General features: G+C 38.6%; 1 protein-coding gene across 1 annotated transcript in view; it reads left to right on the top strand.

Annotated features, from left to right (window-relative positions):
* si:ch211-221n20.8 (uncharacterized protein LOC100034409 homolog) overlaps nucleotides 1-20,315 on the top strand; it is a 45,131-nt gene extending 24,816 nt beyond the window's left edge. The window contains exons 8-19 of the mRNA XM_063002468.1: nucleotides 898-1,020; nucleotides 1,405-1,527; nucleotides 6,725-6,850; nucleotides 6,933-7,058; nucleotides 7,174-7,266; nucleotides 9,833-9,928; nucleotides 11,804-11,899; nucleotides 13,594-13,689; nucleotides 16,524-16,625; nucleotides 16,876-16,981; nucleotides 19,716-19,832; nucleotides 19,914-20,315. Of these exons, the coding sequence (XP_062858538.1) occupies nucleotides 898-1,020; nucleotides 1,405-1,527; nucleotides 6,725-6,850; nucleotides 6,933-7,058; nucleotides 7,174-7,266; nucleotides 9,833-9,928; nucleotides 11,804-11,899; nucleotides 13,594-13,689; nucleotides 16,524-16,625; nucleotides 16,876-16,981; nucleotides 19,716-19,832; nucleotides 19,914-19,992 (1,283 nt within the window). The 3' untranslated portion in view covers nucleotides 19,993-20,315. The remainder of the gene's footprint in view (nucleotides 1-897; nucleotides 1,021-1,404; nucleotides 1,528-6,724; nucleotides 6,851-6,932; nucleotides 7,059-7,173; nucleotides 7,267-9,832; nucleotides 9,929-11,803; nucleotides 11,900-13,593; nucleotides 13,690-16,523; nucleotides 16,626-16,875; nucleotides 16,982-19,715; nucleotides 19,833-19,913) is intronic.
* Nucleotides 20,316-20,627: the final 312 nt, after the last annotated feature.

The following is a 20,627-nucleotide window of genomic DNA, read 5'->3' as shown; positions in this document are numbered from 1 at the left end:
CACTGATCAGCCATAACATTAAAATCACCTCCTTGTTTCTACACTCACTGTGCATTTTAACAGCTCCACTTACCATGTAGGAGATTTGTAGTTCTACAATTACTGACTGTAGTCCAACTGTTTCTCTGCATGCTTTGGTAGCCCCCTTTCATGCTGTTCTTCAATGGTCAGGACTAGGTATTATTTGGATAGTGGATCATTCTCAGCACTGCAGTGACAATGACATGTTGGTGATGTGTTAGTGTGTGCTGTGCTGGTATGAGTGGATCAGACACAGCAATGCTGATGGAGATTTTAAACCTCACTGTCACTGCTGGACTGAGAATAGTCCACCAACCAAAAACATCCAGCCAACAGCACCCTGTGGGCAGCGTCCTGTGACCACTGATGAAGGTCTAGAAGATGACCAACTCAAACAGCAGCAATAGATGAGCGATCGTCTCTGACTTTACATCTACAAGGTGGACCGGCTAGGTAGGAGTGTCTATTAGAGTGGACAGTGAGTGGACAGGGTATTTAAACACTCCAGCAGCGCTGCTGTGTCTGATCCACTCATACCAGCACAACACAAACTTACACACCACCATGTCAGTGTCACTGCAGTGCTGAGAATGATCCACCACCTAAAAAATACCTGCTCTGTGGTGGTCCTGTAGGGGTCCTGATTATTGAAGAACGGGTGAAAGAAGGCTAAAAAAGCATGCGGAGAAACAGATGGACTACAGTCAGTAATTGTAGAACTAGAAGGAGGTGGTTTTAATTTTATGACTGATCAGTGTATGCTCATGTTTATGGTCCAAACATATTATTCTAAAACGATCTTACTTTTAAAACAGCTTCTAATTTTAAATTTTTTTTAATATATTTGTAAGGCTTTACTTTACCCTTTTTTTGCAGACATTGATGAGTGTGCTAATGGAAATAGAACATGCAAGCAACTATGCACCAACACACCCGGATCCTTCGTCTGTTCCTGTCATTCAGGATACCAGCTGCACATCGACAAACAGAGCTGTGTTGGTTGGTACAAACTGAAAAGGATCATGGGTCTTTTGAGCAAATGTAGATAGAAGAAGAAAAGTAGCTCTAGATCAAGATCAAAGTTGACAAATTTGATGGCAACTGTAAAGCAATTCTGTATAAACACAATGTATCTAAACATGGAAAGAACTGTGTTGACCTTCATATATCAGAACAACAATGAAAAATCTTCCAAGGTCTAACAGTTAGATATTTTTATTTCAATTTCATGTTATTTGTATTGAACTGTTTCAAATTATATTTTAAATATAATTTTATAATTTATAATACTTTTTTTTTAAATAAATGACCGTTTATGATCTTGATTAATGTAAAACTAATACATTGTTTGTGTGTCTGTGTGTGTATGTGTGTGTTTATCAGACATAGATGAATGCAAACTTCAGAATGGGGGCTGTTCTCATGGATGCACAAACACACCTGGGGGACACATATGTCACTGCCCACCTCCACTGCTGCTGGATCATCTCAACACCACCTGCGTCAGTATGTTACAAGTGTGTGTGTGTGGTGTGGAAAAAGCATGTTGACTAAAGCTTTCAGTACCAGTTTTGCTGTGCAGTCTTAATTATAAGGCAAACATTCAGTGGTGCTTAGGCATTGGACTTTTTTATCTGGTCATTTATTGCATACATTATTTTCACTTACTTGTTCAGCATCGTTCAATATAAACAAATTTATTATTTATTTTAACTACTATTATTTATATTTATTTATTAGGATTTTAGTGTCATGTTTTACACTTTGGTTACATTCATGACAGAAATGGTAGTTTCTTATTACACAAGATTCATCAGTAGTTCACCAGTTTAATGTCAAACACAGTCATGGACAATTTTGTATCTCCAATTAACCTCACTTGCATGTCTTTGGAATGTGGGAGGAAACCGGAGCACCCGGAGGAAACCCACACAGACACGGGGAGAACATGCAAACTCCACACAGAGAGGACCCGGACCGCCGCAACTGGGGATCGAACCCAGGATCTTCTTGCTGTGAGGCGACAGTGCTACCCACTGGGATCCCTGATTGCAGTCGAGGTGGGTGTATTGCTGCTCCTCCTCCAACCTGCGTGCAACCCTTAGCGGAACCCTTTTACATCTATGCACTCTGCACAGGTGCCTCTCTATCTGCCAATCAGGGTCATTTTAAAGCGTTTTGAAGACCCCACCCACATCCAGTTGTTGCATGCAGCAAATACTAAATGTTTATATTTACAAACTACAATGAAGTTGATCAGTAAAAACATCTTTTGTTTTTACTTTTGTCAGCTAAATAAAGATTCAAGCCGCTGAGGTGGCGCGGTGGTAAAAACACACGCTAGTGCACCATTGTATCGAATCTCAGCTCTGCCATCCGGCTCGGCTGAGCAGCCCCATGAACAACGATTGGCCTGTTGTTCATATAGGGGTGGGGTATTAAGCCAGATGTGGACTCCTCGTAACTGATGCACTACGACCTCTGCTGGCTGATTGATGGCACCTGCACAGAGGTGGAGAAAGAGTGCAGATCAGGGTGTGTCTCTCCATACACAAGGCTTATTTGCATATATGCACTCGTCTAGTGTGGGTGACAAAATGCATACGGCTGCTGCCCACGTGGGTTAACTTTGTTTTCCTCAAATTAGAGCGGGGGTTGACATTAGTGGGGAGGAAGCATGATGCAAAAAAAATAAAATAAAAAAAATAAAAAATAAATAAATATATATATATATATATATATATATATATATATATATATATACAGTATATATACAGTGTATCACAAAAGTGAGTACACCCCTCACATTTCTGCAGATATTTAAGTATATCTTTTCATTGGGCCAACACTGACAAAATGACACTTTGACACAATGAAAAGTAGTCTGTGTGCAGCTTATATAACAGTGTAAATTTATTCTTCCCTCAAAATAACTCAATATACAGCCATTAATGTCTAAACCACCGGCAACAAAAGTGAGTACACCCCTAAGAGACTACACCCCTAAATGTCCAAATTGAGCACTGCTTGTCATTTTCCCTCCAAAATGTCATGTGATTTGTTAGTGTTACTAGGTCTCAGGTGTGCATAGGGAGCAGGTGTGTTCAATTTAGTAGTACAGCTCTCACACTCTCTCATACTGGTCACTGAAAGTTCCAACATGGCACCTCATGGCAAAGAACTCTCTGAGGATCTTAAAAGACGAATTGTTGCGCTACATGAAGATGGCCAAGGCTACAAGAAGATTGCCAACACCCTGAAACTGAGCTGCAGCACAGTGGCCAAGATCATCCAGCGTTTTAAAAGAGCAGGGTCCACTCAGAACAGACCTCGCGTTGGTCGTCCAAAGAAGCTGAGTGCACGTGCTCAGCGTCACATCCAACTGCTGTCTTTGAAAGATAGGCGCAGGAGTGCTGTCAGCATTGCTGCAGAGATTGAAAAGGTGGGGGGTCAGCCTGTCAGTGCTCAGACCATACGCCGCACACTACATCAAATTGGTCTGCATGGCTGTCACCCCAGAAGGAAGCCTCTTCTGAAGTCTCTACACAAGAAAGCCCGCAAACAGTTTGCTGAAGACATGTCAACAAAGGACATGGATTACTGGAACCATGTCCTATGGTCTGATGAGACCAAGATTAATTTGTTTGGTTCAGATGGTCTCAAGCATGTGTGGCGGCAATCAGGTGAGGAGTACAAAGATAAGTGTGTCATGCCTACAGTCAAGCATGGTGGTGGGAATGCCATGGTCTGGGGCTGCATGAGTGCAGCAGGTGTTGGGGAGTTACATTTCATTGAGGGACACATGAACTCCAATATGTACTGTGAAATACTGAAGCAGAGCATGATCCCCTCCCTCCGGAAACTGGGTCGCAGGGCAGTGTTCCAGCATGATAATGACCCCAAACACACCTCTAAGACGACCACTGCTTTATTGAAGAGGCTGAGGGTAAAGGTGATGGACTGGCCAAGCATGTCTCCAGACCTAAACCCAATAGAACATCTTTGGGGCATCCTCAAGCGGAAGGTGGAGGAGCGCAAAGTCTCGAATATCCGCCAGCGCCGTGATGTCGTCATGGAGGAGTGGAAAAGCATTCCAGTGGCAACCTGTGAAGCTCTGGTAAACTCCATGCCCAGGAGAGTTAAGGCAGTTCTGGGAAATAATGGTGGCCACACAAAATATTGACACTTCAGGAACTTTCACTAAGGGGTGTACTCACTTTTGTTGCCGGTGGTTTAGACATTAATGGCTGTATATTGAGTTATTTTGAGGGAAGAATAAATTTACACTGTTATATAAGCTGCACACAGACTACTTTTCATTGTGTCAAAGTGTCATTTTGTCAGTGTTGTCCCATGAAAAGATATACTTAAATATTTGCAGAAATGTGAGGGGTGTACTCACTTTTGTGATACACTGTATATATAATAAAAATAAAGATTCAAGAGAATGAACAAATCACAGATTCTTCTTTTTACTGCATTTTACAAAATGTCCTCACTTCTCTGGAAACAGGGTTTGTATATGTAGGCTGTTAGCTGTCAGACTTTCTGTAAGGGGACGGGTTGTGCCTCCCTACTGAAGCATGAGGCAAAGCCTCACATCTACAGTTATGAAGTTGATGTTTAATCAAGGTAGAACAATACTGTGACTAAAAAGGCCACTTAATAGAAGCAACTTCATTACACTGTATGACATGTGTTTACAGCACTGTGGAGATGCTATTTTGGACAGAAAAAAAATCAGACCACCTAAAAACAGTATTTAATTTTCTCTGTAAATCTTTTAGGAGAGGTAGGAGAAAAGCACAGACATGGCTAATTAGGATTAAAATAACAGAGGAGAATTACCCTGGGTCTCCTGATATATCCTATTACAGTTCTAATAGGGCTTTATATTTTTTACAAGACTTAATATGGAAAGGTTGGGGCATTTTGTGAAAGGCATTAAAAAGTAGAGTCTGTGATTTGTTTATTATTTTAAACCTAAACAGGAGGCATGTTTATTACTATTACATCACCTTTTCTATTAATTAAACCTAATTGTTTGGGAACTGAGAATCTGAAAGTGGAATTTCTGTCCTTTTCTGATTGATACAAGACCATGGTAACCATTGTTCCAACAATGGTAACCAACAATTCTTCTTATGATAGGCTATATATTTTAACATGTACACAGATTGTGTTTATGAAGCCATGTTGTTGCAGCATGTACAGATTGAGGCTTAAGGCCTGGCATTGTCCTGCTGAAATGACCATAGACCACAGACTGTTTTTCCAAAATCTCAATATATGCCTCTGCATCAGTGATATCTTCATATGCATGTCACCACGGATATGGCTTTCGCACCTTTTGCTGATTAAAATCAAAATGGTCATTTTTTTACATTGGCACAGGGAACTCTACATTTGTTTTACTGAAAACAAGCTTGAAATGTGGACTCATTTGACCACAGCGCATGTTTCCACTGTCTTATGGGTCTTTCTGAGATAAGCTCAGACCCAGAGAGCTCAGAAGCGTTCCAGCAAAGTAGTGATGTATGGTTTTCTCACTGCACTATAGAGTTTCAGGTTACATTTCTTAATGCAGGAGCAGACAGTAGTGACAGCGTTTCTTTCTAAGCCCATGTGGCTATATTTAACACCATAGCATTACTGTTTCTTGTGCAATTCTGTCTGAGGGCTCAGAGGTCACACATATTGAACAGTGTTTCTGTACTTGCTTGCACAGACTGATATTTCTCCAGATTCCCTAAATCTTTTCACAATACTGTGCATAGTGGATGGTGAAATGCCTACATTATTTATGATCTTGCACTAAAAATGTTCTGTTGATTTGACAGTTTGGCACAAACTGGTGAGACACAACCCATTTTGGTGGATCCTTCTTTTAAGTCCAGTCATGATACCCTTGCCAGTTCACCTGCTTAGTGGGAATTGTTTCAAAATGTTGTTTCGTAACTTGATTTAATTTTTTCCCATCCTAACTTTTTAAAAATGTGTTACAGGCATCACAAATTTTTATATATATATATTTTTTGTTTATCCTTTTTTTCTCCCGACTTTTAGCGTATTCAATTACCCAATTGCATTATGCTTCCTCTTTACTGATGCTGATCCCTGCCCTGATTGAGGAGAGCGAGACTGACTCATGCCGCCTCTGACACGTGTGCAGTAGCCGACTGCATCTTTTCACATGCGGATCAGCTTTGTGTACAGAGAGCCACACCCTGAACAATGCGTTATCCCTCGACTCAGGCACCATCAATCAGCCAGCAGAGGTTGTAATTGCATCAGTTACGAGGTCCCTATCCGGCTCCTACCCTGTATGAATAACAGCCAATCGTTGTTCATGTAGGCGCCCAGTCCAGCCGGAGAGTTTCGAACCGATGAGTTGGAAATGTCAGCTCTGGTGTGCTAGTGTGTTTCACTGCTGCAACACCTGAGCGCCACAGGCATTACATTTGACACTATTTATATTTACAAACTACACTCAAGTTTGTCAATCACTCTAGTCTTTTATTTGAACTTTTTCAGTTTTCAAAAGAATTAACAAATTTCATTTGATTCCAATTTTATTGCATTTGACAATCTTTCCCATCTTTGAACACAGTTGTTTGTACGTAACTACGCTACTAATATCATTATGTTAAAATAATGATTGTTTTTGTCAGCATGTGTTATGTGTGTATTGTCTTTCTGGCAGACATTACCTCTTGTGCTTGGCGGAATGGAGGCTGTGATCAGATATGCTCTCTGGGAGCTGAGGGACATGTTCAGTGCCTCTGTAGAGAGGGTTGGGAGCTGGACATAGACCAAAGAACATGTCTTGGTAACTCCAAACACCACAACCTTAGAATTAACTAATGAAATAAGTCTGTCATGCTTACTTTTTACCTTTACTCTCTGTGTAGATGTGGATGAGTGTATGAAGTTTAATGGGGGTTGTGAGCAGGTGTGTTTGAATCATGCTGGCAGTTTTAACTGTACCTGCAAGCCTGGGTTTGAACCTCGCACAGATGATCCAAGCAAATGCCAACGTGAGTCTTTAAGCTAGTAGTAATGATTAGTGTTTTGTAGTTTCTTTAGCTGTTGTAGGGTAAGCTTAGTACGACTTCTTCTGTTTCTTTAACTTTCTTGTTTGGCTCCTTTCAGCGGTTTGTGAACCTACCTGCCTTAATAATGGATTGTGTGTAGCACCTAACACTTGCGACTGCCCTCCAGGCTACCCAGGACATGTATGCTCAGGTACTACTAATAATGATGGGAAGTTTAAATTAATTTAGTGTTTTAGTTCTTTTGAAATGTCTTTCTAAATGAATAAATCATGTCATAGAACTTTAATAAAAACTAGGGCTGTCAAACGATTAAATTTTTTTATTGCGATTAATCTCAGAATTTCATATAGTTAATCGCGATTAATCGCATTAAAAAAAAAAGGAGGTGGTTTTAATGTTATGGCTGATCGGTGTACATACACCAACATACACAAAAACTCATTCACAATCAACACAGTCTTGTTCCTTGGGATCTGACAACTCATACTAGTGACTATATTACTTGCATCTTTGCACAATATTGCATTGTTTTTGCACTTTATTCTCACCTTATTCTACCTGCTGCTATATAAACCCTACGCTGCTAATGCCAAGTTCACACTACACGACTTTCCAAGTCGTCAGGTCGCTGTACAGTTCACACTATACGACTGAATCTCTTGCACTCGGGAGTCTTTCAGTCGGTGTATATTTCACACTACACGACTGATCGGCGATAGGGGGTTTCACACTACACGATCCATCACCAACTGGAATCGCAGGCGAGCTTCTCTGGTCTCCCTTTTTTTTCTTTCTTTCTTTTTTTTTTTTTACAAAAACACGTGAGAAGTGACGAGAAGTTTAATGATACCACGTCCAAAAAAATGAACGTCAACAAGTAGCGAGAGATAAAAGGGTTTGTGTGCTGATGTGCAGCGTAATATCAAGGAGAAAAAATAAATGAATCTGAGTGGATTTGGCAACACGAACAGTATATGGCTTGTTTTGTAGTAAGTTTTGCAATGCAGCGTGGGTATTATGTTTTGTAGAGGACGATCAAATCAGAAATACTGTAAAACGTGTGTGTCGGTGTATCCTGATATAAACTATATTAATTAAGCCCCTGTCCTCTCCTGCATTTCCCCTCACGCTGTATCCTGTGTTCTCATTGGCTGTTCGACATGTCACTCATTCCCAGTTGCCCGTCTGAGATCAGATATCTGGCGTGCTAGAAAACTTAATCCAGTCACTGAGCGCTCGGTGAGCCGGTCGGGTCGAGTTGTTGGATAGTTCACACTTAGCGACTGAGAGCCGAGTTTTGATCGCCGAGCAAACGCTGAGTTGCTCCCGACCCGGAAAATCATCAGTCGCCGAGCGAAAATCAGGGCAAAAATCGTGTAGTGTGAACTAGGCATAACTGGATATCAGAATACGTTTTTATTAGTGCTGTCGAAGTTAACGCGATAATAATAACGCGTTCCAGTGTTGCCAGATTGGGCGGTTATCCGTCAAATTGGGCGGTTATCCGCCAAATTGGGCGGATTTTGTTGGAAAACAATTTAATAGCATTTAAATAACACTTCTGTTTAAAAGAAAATATTCAGTTTTAAGAAGCACCAGCATTGTAGAAGGCTATTAAAAGTAAAGTAAATTTTCAATGCTGATTTGGCTTAATAGTGTTGGTCAGTCTGTATCATATTCTTGAAATGATAAAGTATTGCAAAGGAATATCTTTGAAATTCTTCCTCGTAATGTTAAGGTTGCTATATTTTGGTTTTTCACTTGTCAGGGAAAATTAAGAGAGAAAAAAGCTTATTATTATCATGCGTGTGATATATATAAATTACGTGATCTGCGTATCACTTTACCACGTACGTCACTGAGCTGATATGTGTATCAGGTGACCAGAGGGTAACGGCATGTTATGTTTAAGTGTGATGCTCCAAGTTGTGGATTAAGCAATAAAGACAACTCGTTCTCCACATAACTAGTGTCATTTGTATTTCGTGGTTAAGTACAAAACATAACAATGTGGGTCTTCGTGATGTAATTCTACATGGCACTCACTGCCTGTATAGGAAAAAATTTTCTGTATAGAATTTGCGTTAACCGCACTATTTTTTTTTAATCGCGTTAAATTGAGATCGCGTTAATGCGTTATTATCGCGTTAACTTCGACAGCCCTAATAAAACACAAAACATTTTGAACACATAATTTTATTCATTTTAGAAACAAATCTTTAGCAGCAATGACTGCAAATAAACACTTTCTGAATTTTGATATTAGTCTTTTACTGGCTTTGGAGATATTTTGGCCCACTTTTTGCCACAACATCGCTATTTGGTTGACTAGGCTTCTTTAAAAGTGGTGCTATCAGCTGGCATAGGAGCGCCAGCCGAGTGCCCCAGAATCAAGTACAGTGGCCAAAAGTGTATCGACTTCTGTCCATGGGCTTTGCGGACATACAGTTGGAAGGGGTATCCAGATACTTTTGGTTATAAAATGCAGATTTAAGTTAGAACATGGCACTAGTAGATAACAATAAGTAAGCCAGGTATTGTAATGTTAGATGAAATGCTTTTTAATATTATAATGCCATGAGTCAAATACTATATTGTGTTTTTAAAATTCAGGTAGTGCTACAAACACTTTGATACACTTGAGCTTCAAAACTGGCTTCGACCAATTTATTTTATAGGTTGTGTAATTTATTTTATTGTGTAATAAAATTTGGATGTGATATGGAAATGTTAAGAATTTTAAATGTGTGTTACAGCTATGTGCTCGCCACCCTGTGCTCATGGAGGAACCTGTATGCGTTGGAACACTTGTCTCTGTCCCCCTGGCTGGACTGGAGAGGGTTGCCACACAGGTACTCTAGACTGTTGTAAAAGTATGGTTGTAAACCACTTTTCTGCTTTAGCTAATAGCACACACTCTGTTTCATATTGTTATTAAACTGATTAAACAATAATTTTTTATTCAAGCTAAGAAAAGAATGGAAAAACAGGCAGATCAACCTTAAGCAGCAACAGTTTTTCATCTAGCTGCTGATCAGGCTTGCACAAAAGTAAAAGAGAAATTTTAGAGTACTTTTAAAGAGCAATGTCATTTCTGGGGTATCCTTCTATGAAAAATGTTTATGGTGTTGACGTGAGCACAGTAGTTTAGTAGTTTCATTTGCCTTTTGCTGTTACCAACTGGTAAACCTTAACCAAATAAAGTTTCGACTCTTAGGAAAATGAACAACACTCCTAAATATCTTGTAATTGTGAACAGTGTTGTTTTATGGATTGGTACATTATGTCTTCTGAAATGTGTTAAAATCAGGACAAGGATTACACACCATTGTGTAGAAAAGCAGACTCAAACCTTATGTTTTGAAGAGTACAAAGAGTTAGAAAAAATGAAAATGTGAGTATACAACAAACTCAGGTTGCAGAGGAGCAGAGAAAATCTGTTGTGTTTCAAGTACTATACAGCACTAAATATTATGTGTGGATTGAGACAAAGCCCTACAGCCTGCCGGCCAAAGGATGTCCTTCATGTTGAGTTTTGGATATTTGAGCCACAATTTTCAAGTTGCGTTGTTGTATGCAAACTGTAAACAGTACTCATACTTTATTTTGTTGACAGTTTGTTCACTTGCACCTACACACTGCAGCCCTGATCATGCATGTATTAAACTCCCCATATCTCCCAGACATCTATAAATTATTTTAAAAGCATTCAAACTTTTTATGTATTGGTTTGTTGTGCGTATTATTTAAATGTTAAAACTGGCCAGGCAAGGATGTTTGTGTTTCAAATGCCCAATTTTTGTTGTTTCCACAACACAGACTTGGTGGCACTGTTTATAAAGGTTTAGGGGGCAATTTTTTTGTAAAAGAAGCTGTCATACCTGAGATGCAAGTGCAAAGGTAAACATTTTGCACAAACTGGATATAGCATTTCCCTTTGGGGAAGTTTAATTGTCATCACAGCAAAATGTCAAAGTACCAGGAAGAACGTGACATTTAACACTGCTGCCTGGCAGTCTTTGTTTATGATTTTCAGTCTTTTCAGTGAGTGTTTGTGTGTTCGCACAACATTTGTAGAGCATAGCATTGCATTCATTCATTCTCTGTTTTACCACTGCTTTTTCCTGGTCAGGGTCACAGTGGGTCTGATTAATTGGGTAAATGTAGGAAACACCCCAGACAAATCGCCAGTTCATCACAGAGTAGACAAACACATACACACACACTCACACTTAGGGCAATTTTTAGTAGCTCCAATTAGCAGATCTGTGCAGGTCTGCATGCAGGTCTTGGGAGGAAACCAGAGCACCCTGACTACACACAGAAAGGACCCCAGATGCCTGCCAGGGAATCAAACCCAGGCCCTTCTTGGTGCACCACTGTGCCACCCCTGCATAGCCTTACAATTTTACATTCACAGTTTCAAATGCAAGTCTTTAAAATATCATTGAATGCTTATACAATCCAAGCAGTTGAATTCAAATACAATCCAGTACCCTAATCGCTAAGCTACTGCTGCCTATTCAGCTGCACACTACACATTGTGTCCTTTTATTGCTTTTGGGACAGGCTCTAGGGATGAAGAGGTTAATGTATGAGTGAATAATCTGATTTTATGGGTAATTAAAGCAAAAATCAAGGTATTTTCCTGGGTTCCAACTATTTGCCCATGTGCTACACACAAACACTTTGAACGGTCTTTAAAAATTTGTCCATGTTTTCCACAGCTGTGTGTGAGCTGCCATGTGGAAATGGTGGTCGATGTGTAGCTCCTGACAGTTGCCAATGTCCATCTGATTACACCGGTCTGCAGTGTCTCACTCGTAAGTATATGAGTTGTATATCTATTTGTGTGTGTTTTCATATGTTAGAAATCATTGTAAAGATTTAAAGTATAATATTTAAAAAACACTTTTTATTTTACACCTATTAATCACTTTATTAGGAACACATATCTGGTACCTTCATTAATTCTTTTATAAACTACACCTACCATAACGATGGAATTCGTGAGTATACAATTAATGTCTGTAGCCCATCCGTTGGTCTGTACACTGTTACTTGCACTAACTTATTAATCAATTGAAATGGACTCCCACAGGGCCCCCCTGACCAGATGATGTTTGGGTGGTGGATTGTTTTCAGCACTGCACTAACAGTAAAAATGTAATGACATGGTAGTTTGTGTTGTTCTGGTATGAGTGTATCTGGTACAGTAGTGTTGTTGGGAATTAAAAAACTGTTCTAAGAGACGCTCGGGTGGCGCAGTGGTAAAACATGCTGGCACACCAGAGCTGACATTTCAAACTCGTCAGTTCGAAACTCACCTCTGCCATTCGGCAGGCTGGGCACCTACATGAACCACGATTGGTGCCGGTGGGGGCCTCAACTGATGTAATTATGACCTCTGCTGGCTGATTAATGGTGCCTGCACAGAGTTAAGGATAATGTGAATCAGGCCGTGTCTCTCCGTACACAAAGCTGATCCAAATATGATCTCGCCACGTTCAGGTATTGTGCATGTATGTAGTCTCAGCTCCCCTCAACCAGGGTGGGGATCAAGATTAGTAAAGAGTAAGCATAATGCACTGGGGTGATTGGATACTACCAGATTGGGAGAAAAACTGGGGGAAAGATGAAAAAAAAACCTTCTAATTTATGGATGGACACTTTCCGATCTAAGGGTGCTGCTGGCTTTTTATTTTGGGTTGGAGTCTTCTACCATCATTGACACAGAATTGTTTACAATTAAAAAAAAAATATTATACATTATGTACATATTATACAAATATTATATGCATTAACATATGTGTAGCTATATATGTAGATTTGCACACATATTTTTTTATTATATGTACAAAAAAGTATGTATTTTTTAAACTGTTTAACTTTATCTCTGTGTTAAAAAGTACTATAAAAGCCTGATATACTGAAAGTATATCAAAAACAAAATTGGTTGGATACTTTTTCCCAGTGTATAATGGCAGTTTTACTATAACCATAAATTGTATAGTTCTAAGAGATTTGCATATTTTCAAACGCACGTGGACACCTCTCCTGATTACTGAGTTCAGCTTCATTCATTGCTAACAGGTGTATAAAAGCAGTTATATGCTTTTTATGTGTTTGGAAACAGTTTGGGCTGGTCATTTTCTGTTCTTGGATGATTGTGCCTTTGTGATCAAAGTAAGATCCATCAAGACATTGCTTGATGTGTGAAGACTGGTGACTTGCATAGAGCCCTGGTCCCAATCCAGCTAATTTGGTAATGCTTATTGCAAGCCAGGTTTTCTAGTTCAACATTAGTTAACTGTAAGGGCAAAAATTCACTGGGTGGAAAGCCTTTCAGAAGTGTGGAAGCAATTACAGCATAAAAGAGTGTGTTACAAACTCCAGATAAGTGCCCATGGTTTTGAAATGGAATGTCCACATACTTTTAGCCATATTGTTTAGCACTTTGCTGTGGTATGTGAATATAATTGTTTTTGTATTTTTAAAATTGGATTTGTGTGGACAGCTGTCTGCACTCCTCCTTGTCTAAATGGTGGAAGGTGTGTGGATGTCAACACCTGCAGTTGTGCTGGAGCCTGGAAAGGAGCGCGCTGTCAGATAGGTATGCACATACACACAAACACATGTACAAAAGGATGTATTAGGCCACTGTGTCAACTGAGCAATGAAAAATGTTACTTTCACACTTTTGATTAATATGTTCTCAAAACACTATAGAATTAAAGTCACCCAAGAGGTTAAAAAAATATGGAAAACCACAACAAGTGAGGGAATATAACACAAGTTTTTTTTTACCTTGTTTACCAAGGCTAGGATACTCCATAAGAAGCTTAAAAAATTTGGTGCCTATATATTTTTTATTCCTTATGTTTAATAAGAGAAACATTAATACCATCCCTCCCATCCAGCATTAGGTCAGCCCCCTGCTTCCATCAAGTGGCATTATGCCTTTCTGTTGTGCCACATGCAAAATTTGGAAATTGCCTCCTAAATATACAGTGCTGTAAATAAAAGTATTTGTCCCCTTCCCAATTTCTTCTATTTTTGCTTATGTTTCTATTAACTAATTTTAATATATGATAAGGATAACATGAATAAATACAAAGTGCAGCTTTTTATTAAAGATACATTTGTTAAAAATAAAGATTTATTCAAAACCTACATCACTCCTCTAAAAAAATAATTGCCCCCTAAATCTAATAACTGTGCCACTCTTGGCTGTAACAACTGCAATCAAACATTTATGTTAACTTGCGATGACCCTTTTACATCACTGTGGAGAAATTTCGGCCAACAATTCCTTGCAGAATTGTAATAATTCGGCTACATTGGAGGGTTTTCAAAGCATTAACTGACGGTTTAATGTTCTGCCACAGCATATCAATGGGATATCAAAGGTCAGGACACTCCAAAACCTTCTGTTCAGAATTCATTGTTCCATCAGTTATGACAAGTTGTCTATTTCTGATGCTTGTGTGATTATTGTTTGCAACCCTGACCAGGATATAGTGGTGGAAAAGCATTAAAATTTCATTTAAAAAAAAGAATAATAATAATATGAATTGTCTATGCTTCAGTTTTATAAAACACTGTCTGTCAATCCAAAGACTGCATGCTTTTATTTCCAGAAGGGTGGACTATTGTAATGGTCTCTTAACTAGACCATTAAACAGTTACAGCTCATTCAGAACACTGCTGCTAGAGTTTTAACCAAGACGAAGAGAACTGAGCACATCAGTTCTAAAATCTCTACACTGGCTTCTGGTTAGTTACAGGTCAGCTAGAGTCGAGCCCAGAGTCCAAACTAAACATGGTGAAGCAGCATTTAGCTGTTACGCAGCATATAAGTGGAACAGACTACCAGGAGATATTAGATGTGCCCCAAATGTAGAAATGTTTAAATCCAGGTTAAAAACTTTTCTCTCCTCCTGTGCTTATGATTGAGCTCTAAAATTTTTTAACTCTATTAGTACTGCTGTTTAGCCTCGATGTTTTAAAATCTTTATTTTAAAATCTGTATTTTTATGTTTCACAAACTCTTATTGTACTTACTTTTTTAAGCTATTTTACTATATTTTCTTTTAGTTTTTCATGTTTTAAATTTTTTAAAGCACTTTATCTCTCTTGTTTTAATGTCGTGTTCTTTTAATCGTAACTAAATGTTTGCAAAATGCCTTGCTGATGTTCTAGATTTCAGGAATGTTTTAATTTTTTCCTTATGTAAAGCACTTTGACACGATGGCTTATTAGTGCCACTTTAAAGAAAAATATTTTTTTAAGTTTCGATTTTGAGAATAAAATCGTATAAGTTTCTATTTCAAGATTAAAGTCAAAATATTATGAGAATAAAGTCGAAATATTACAAGATTAAAGTCGAAATAATTACGAGATTAAAGTCAAAATAATTACGAGATTAAAGTCAAAATAATTACGAGATTAAAGTTGAAATATTATGGCCATAGCAACCTTCTAGTGTTAAAATGAGGGATGTTCATGATTTGTTATACTTTTATATCGGTTTCACAAATAAAGAAATCCCCAATCTCCTGTAACATCAGCACCAGTTTGTTATTAGTATAAGGACACTGAAACGACTTTGCAATAAACTGGGTTTATTTAGAAGAACTTGCACCAACGGTGCGTTTGGCATCTGCGTCGTCAGCAGTACGATAAACTAAAGCCGTATGGCATTGCTATAAATGATTGCATTGACATGTATAGTCTTCATGTCATGTGGATGGAAGTGTACAATACAAACAGCCATCCAAAAATGATCGCAGGTTATTGGATAACTACAATAACACTCATTATAAGCTGCCCTCAGCGCTTGCGTGCCGATATAGGTACTGAGACCGGTGCTTCTCTGAACTGACAAACCTATGACGGCTGCACACCCTTTGGCCATAATATTTAGACTTTATTCTCATAATCATTTCGACTTTAATCTCAAAATAATTTAGACTTTATTCTCATAATATTTGGACTTTATTCTCGAAATTGAAATTCATACGACTTTATTCTCAAAATCAAAACTTAAAAATATTTTTTACAGTGGCCCTAATACGCCGTTGTACTTTGAATTGCCACTGTGTGTGAAAGGTGCTATTCAAATAAAGTTGTCTTGCCTTGCCTACAGAAACCCAGCATAATTTATTTTTATAATACAATTTGGTTTGTTCTTTGGGCTTAAAGGAAAGTGGTTGTTTTGAAAGGGTGGCATAGGTATAGTTAATTTAACACAGGAAAAAAACAGGCAATTTTGTGTTGTAAACTATATGCTGGTCATTTTTATAATCCGAATGTACTACCCAGAAACAATAAATTGTGCTTCACATTGCTGAATAGAAAAAACTCTCTGTTTCACATTGTTTTAAAAAGATTACGAACGTACACTGCAGCATGCAACTAATTCTAAAAGCATGTATGTTTCCTCAGAGCCTGTGCAGTGTGAAACGCCATGTAAGAATGGTGGAGGGTGTGTGGGACTCAACAGATGTCGGTGCAGTAGTGGCTTCACAGGGAACCTTTGTGAAACAGGTCTGTGTGTTTTTTAAATGTTTGCGTATAGCTCCAAAACTATTCTGATCCTGACACCTGATTAATCTCCTTCAGAAGCATAAATCTTTTAAGACAACACGTACACCTAATAAGACTTTTTTGCATTGTCCCAGCTTTTATGTTTCTGTCAGTAGTGCAATACCTTTTCTAGCCAAGGACATTGTATTTGTACAGACATATTGTATAAAATGTTTATGGGTGTGATTTTGAGTTTGTGTCTTGGTTTCAGGTGTCACTATACCCTGTGTGCCACCCTGCCAGCATGGTGCCACCTGCAGCCCTCATAACACTTGCACCTGCCCAGCAGGAACCAGCGGCCTGCGATGTGAGAAACTGTAAGTACTGCTTTAAAGTCAATTAATCCTAATGTTTTGTTTTTATTTTTATAGCAATACTGTTATTTAACATTTTATTTTAAAATACTGAATATATTTACCCTAATCACCCTAATTTACCCTAACCAATACAAACAGCATTTTTGGAAAGTGTCTGTAATTACCTGGACACCCAAACGTCAAATCCATATGTGTAACAGGGCTGGACGCACCTCGGAGCAAGGCAAATCCATACATCTGCAAGAATGGAAAGTTGCAAATGTTTTATCAGAGTAATATTGTGGCTAAAAAGCCACTAACCAAAAAAAGAGGACGCTTTAGTTGGTGCTTGAGTGATGCAGTGGAAATCATCACTGCTGACATTTTGAACATGCAACTTTAAATTTCAGCTCTGCTACTGGCTGGCTGGGTGCCTACACAGACAATAATTAGCTTGTTCTAAACAGGGATGGCCAAAGGGATTTCTTATAACTGCCTGCAATTACAACCTCTATTGACTGGTTGATTTACATTTACATTTTCGGCAGAAAAGCAGACGCTCTTATCCAGAGCGACGTACAGAAGTGCTTCCATAGTGAACATTATCTTACTCTAGTTTACTTAGACAACAGTCCAAGGACACATCTGTTAGAACCAAAGTTTTTTTTGGGTTTTTTTTTGCAAGAAATGAATTAGTATTAGTGAGTGTTAGTAAGTAAGTACAAGTCAGCTTAAGTGTTTAGTAAAGAGGTGATGAAGGTTTTTAATCGTTTTTTAAAGACAGCAAGAGACTCAGAAGTTTGGACAGACAGAGGAAGTTCGTTCCACCACTTGGGTGCCAGTACAGAGAAGAGCCTTGATGCTTGTCTTCCTCGAGTACTGGGTGAAGGATCAAATCGAGTGAGACTAGTGGCTCGGAGGTTGTATGCTACAGAGCAGGGTTTTATTAGACCACGAAGGTAGCTTGGGGCTGGTCCATTTTTGGCTTTGTAGACGAGCATCAGTGTTTTAAACTGAATGCGTGCAGCTACAGGAAGCCAGTGAAAAGAACGCAGCAGTGGGGTGATGTGGCAGTGTTGATCCCAAAGCAGCTTTACAGATTTTAGGTCCAAAAAACATCTAATCAACAACCTGAGGTGACAACAATGGCAAAGAATATATAGTATATTAGAGTTCCTCATCCTTCTGTTTAGTCTGGGGTAGAATCGAGTCTCTGGACATTGTGAGTGCAGATTCCCATTACTTCCATCAGAAACTGCATTGTTGGCATGTGGCCATCTTTCAACCTTCATAGGTTTCAAATCAGGTGGGTGAAAATGTATGCATTAGAAAAACATAATATTAAAAACACATAATTTAAATAAGATATGACAAAGTACCTAATAATAAGAAGTCAATTGTGCAAAATATAGCATGAGACACTTGCACCCCTAATTATTGCAGCAACTTTGTACGAGAGCAAGAAGATACCTTAACCATGAGGGCATTCCGGGGACACCAGTGACAACTTCTTCCACTGTCAACAAACCCAGAGCTAAACCCAGCACAGCCAGATGACCCAACACATCACATAAGAAAACAGACCAGCACTTTGGACAACATCAGACTACCCAGACTCAAAATAGAGACTGTGTCAGAAACCCAGACAGAGACTGGAAAATTACTCTTCCCCCGTTGACAATTTAAAATTGTAGACAGTATAAGTAGCCCTGCACCTTGTGAACTAGTGCTGGGTTGTAGTGCTCAATAAGTTCACTCAAATACTTTGGAGCCAGGCCATGCTTTAAAAGTTAGTAAAAATATTTTGTAATCACTAAGAAATGTAATTGGCAGCTAGTGCAAAGATGATAGAGTAGGACTAACATGATCACACGTGGTTAGGTTGTACTAGTTTGTACTCAAGCTGCTCCATTTTGAACCAACTGGAGCTAGTTTGTGGATATACCATGGCATCCAGTAAAAAGGCATTTGCAGTAATCTATCATTAAACTATGGATGCATGGCTCAAGGACACACCTGGACTTATAAGGGCCCACAATTTGCACTGCATTGTCAGGACAAAAAGTCCAAAGAACTGACTGTGGATATCCATGATTAAATTTTGGCGAAACATAGATTGGGACATTGCGATAAAACAATGTCTAAGGCTTTGAGTGTTACCAGGAACACAGTGGTCTCAATAATTAGACACCCCGTTAAGGTCTTGTGCAGAAATAACCCAAAGGTCATTCTAAAATAGTTCAGAATGTCCTGTAAAAAAGATGGGAGAACTTGTTGGATGAAGACAGAAGCCCCTGTAATGCTAAAGTTTGTTAAACAACATGTAAAGCAACATAATGGAAATAAATAAGGGGGAAAAATGGTCAGAGTAGATAAAATTGTAACTCCTTGTGCAGAGCAGCAAGCACTATACCTGGTGAAAGTCAGGCACTGCACATCACCTAGGTAATATCATCTCTAAAGAGAAACATTGTGGTGGCAGCATCATGATAATGGGGTTCTTTTTAGTGGCAGCAATAGGAAGACTAGTACACATCATGGGAAGGATGAATGCAGAGAATTTATTGTAGAAAACCATATTTAGAGCACATGCAAATTAACACTGGGAATACAGTGTACCTTTCAACATTTCAATGACCAATACAGCCAAAACAACACTGGAATGGCTTTGGGGAAAGTCTCTGAATGTCCTTATTTTAAACAATTACTTACAAAAATATGATATAATGGCTTCTCACGTGTCTTTTTGTATTAGTACATGCCCAGTGGTGACAACAGTAGTCAGCATGGCCCGAGCTGTACGGAAAGGAGTTCGAGAGAGTTATGTTGATCGCTGTGGACCATTGGGGGTGCAACTCTGCACCAAGTACAGGTAATAACTCTCATATGCATAGGCATGCAAATTAAAACTGAAAATTATGTGTGCACATCATCTGTGCTTTGTGTTTTTCAGGATAAATCAGGCACGTGTATATTTGCAGGCATACAGAGTGGGTTACAAGATCCAGTGTCCCAGTAAAGAGGGAATATAATCTACACAAATCAAACTATACAGAATTTCACCATTGATACACAATTGTTCTACAAACACACACATGTACATTTACTTAAAACATACAATATTATACAACCCATAGATGGCCGAATATATATATTGAAAAAAGGCTTTCGACAATTTTTAGGCATAGGGGCACAGTCATGCTGAAACAAAAAAATGCCACCGGTGTGGCTAAAACCCCTGAAATCAAGTTTTTTAATCTTTGCCATTTTACTGGTATGAGACTGGGACTCATTTTTGAGTCCTAAGTGTATTTACATTTACAAAATACAATCAAAGTGTTCAGTTAAAACATTATGCGCTTTTTTATATTAATATTAAGATAAGTTTCATTGTTACTTTTTACAAAATGTTTTAACTTTTTTTGGAAATGGGGTTTGTAATCAGTGCTAATGTTTTGTTTGTTTTTGTATGTAGTCTTTGTTTGGAGCTTAATAAAGTGTACTTTTTTAATGAGTCACATTTACTTAAGCAGTAGAGATAGATTGAGCCAGTGTTTGCATGCATGTGGGTGCCAAACTGTTCACTCTTTACTGTGATTACAATTTTAGGAAAACAGACTAGGTGTTAATTGTTGGTAAACAGCTGCAATTCGTTATTGCCTAATTA

This window comes from Trichomycterus rosablanca, chromosome 9 (assembly GCF_030014385.1).
Source record: "Trichomycterus rosablanca isolate fTriRos1 chromosome 9, fTriRos1.hap1, whole genome shotgun sequence".
NCBI classification, from domain to species: domain Eukaryota; kingdom Metazoa; phylum Chordata; class Actinopteri; order Siluriformes; family Trichomycteridae; genus Trichomycterus; species Trichomycterus rosablanca.
Note: the sequence above shows the minus strand (reverse complement) of the source record. Positions and strands in the feature narration are given on the sequence as shown.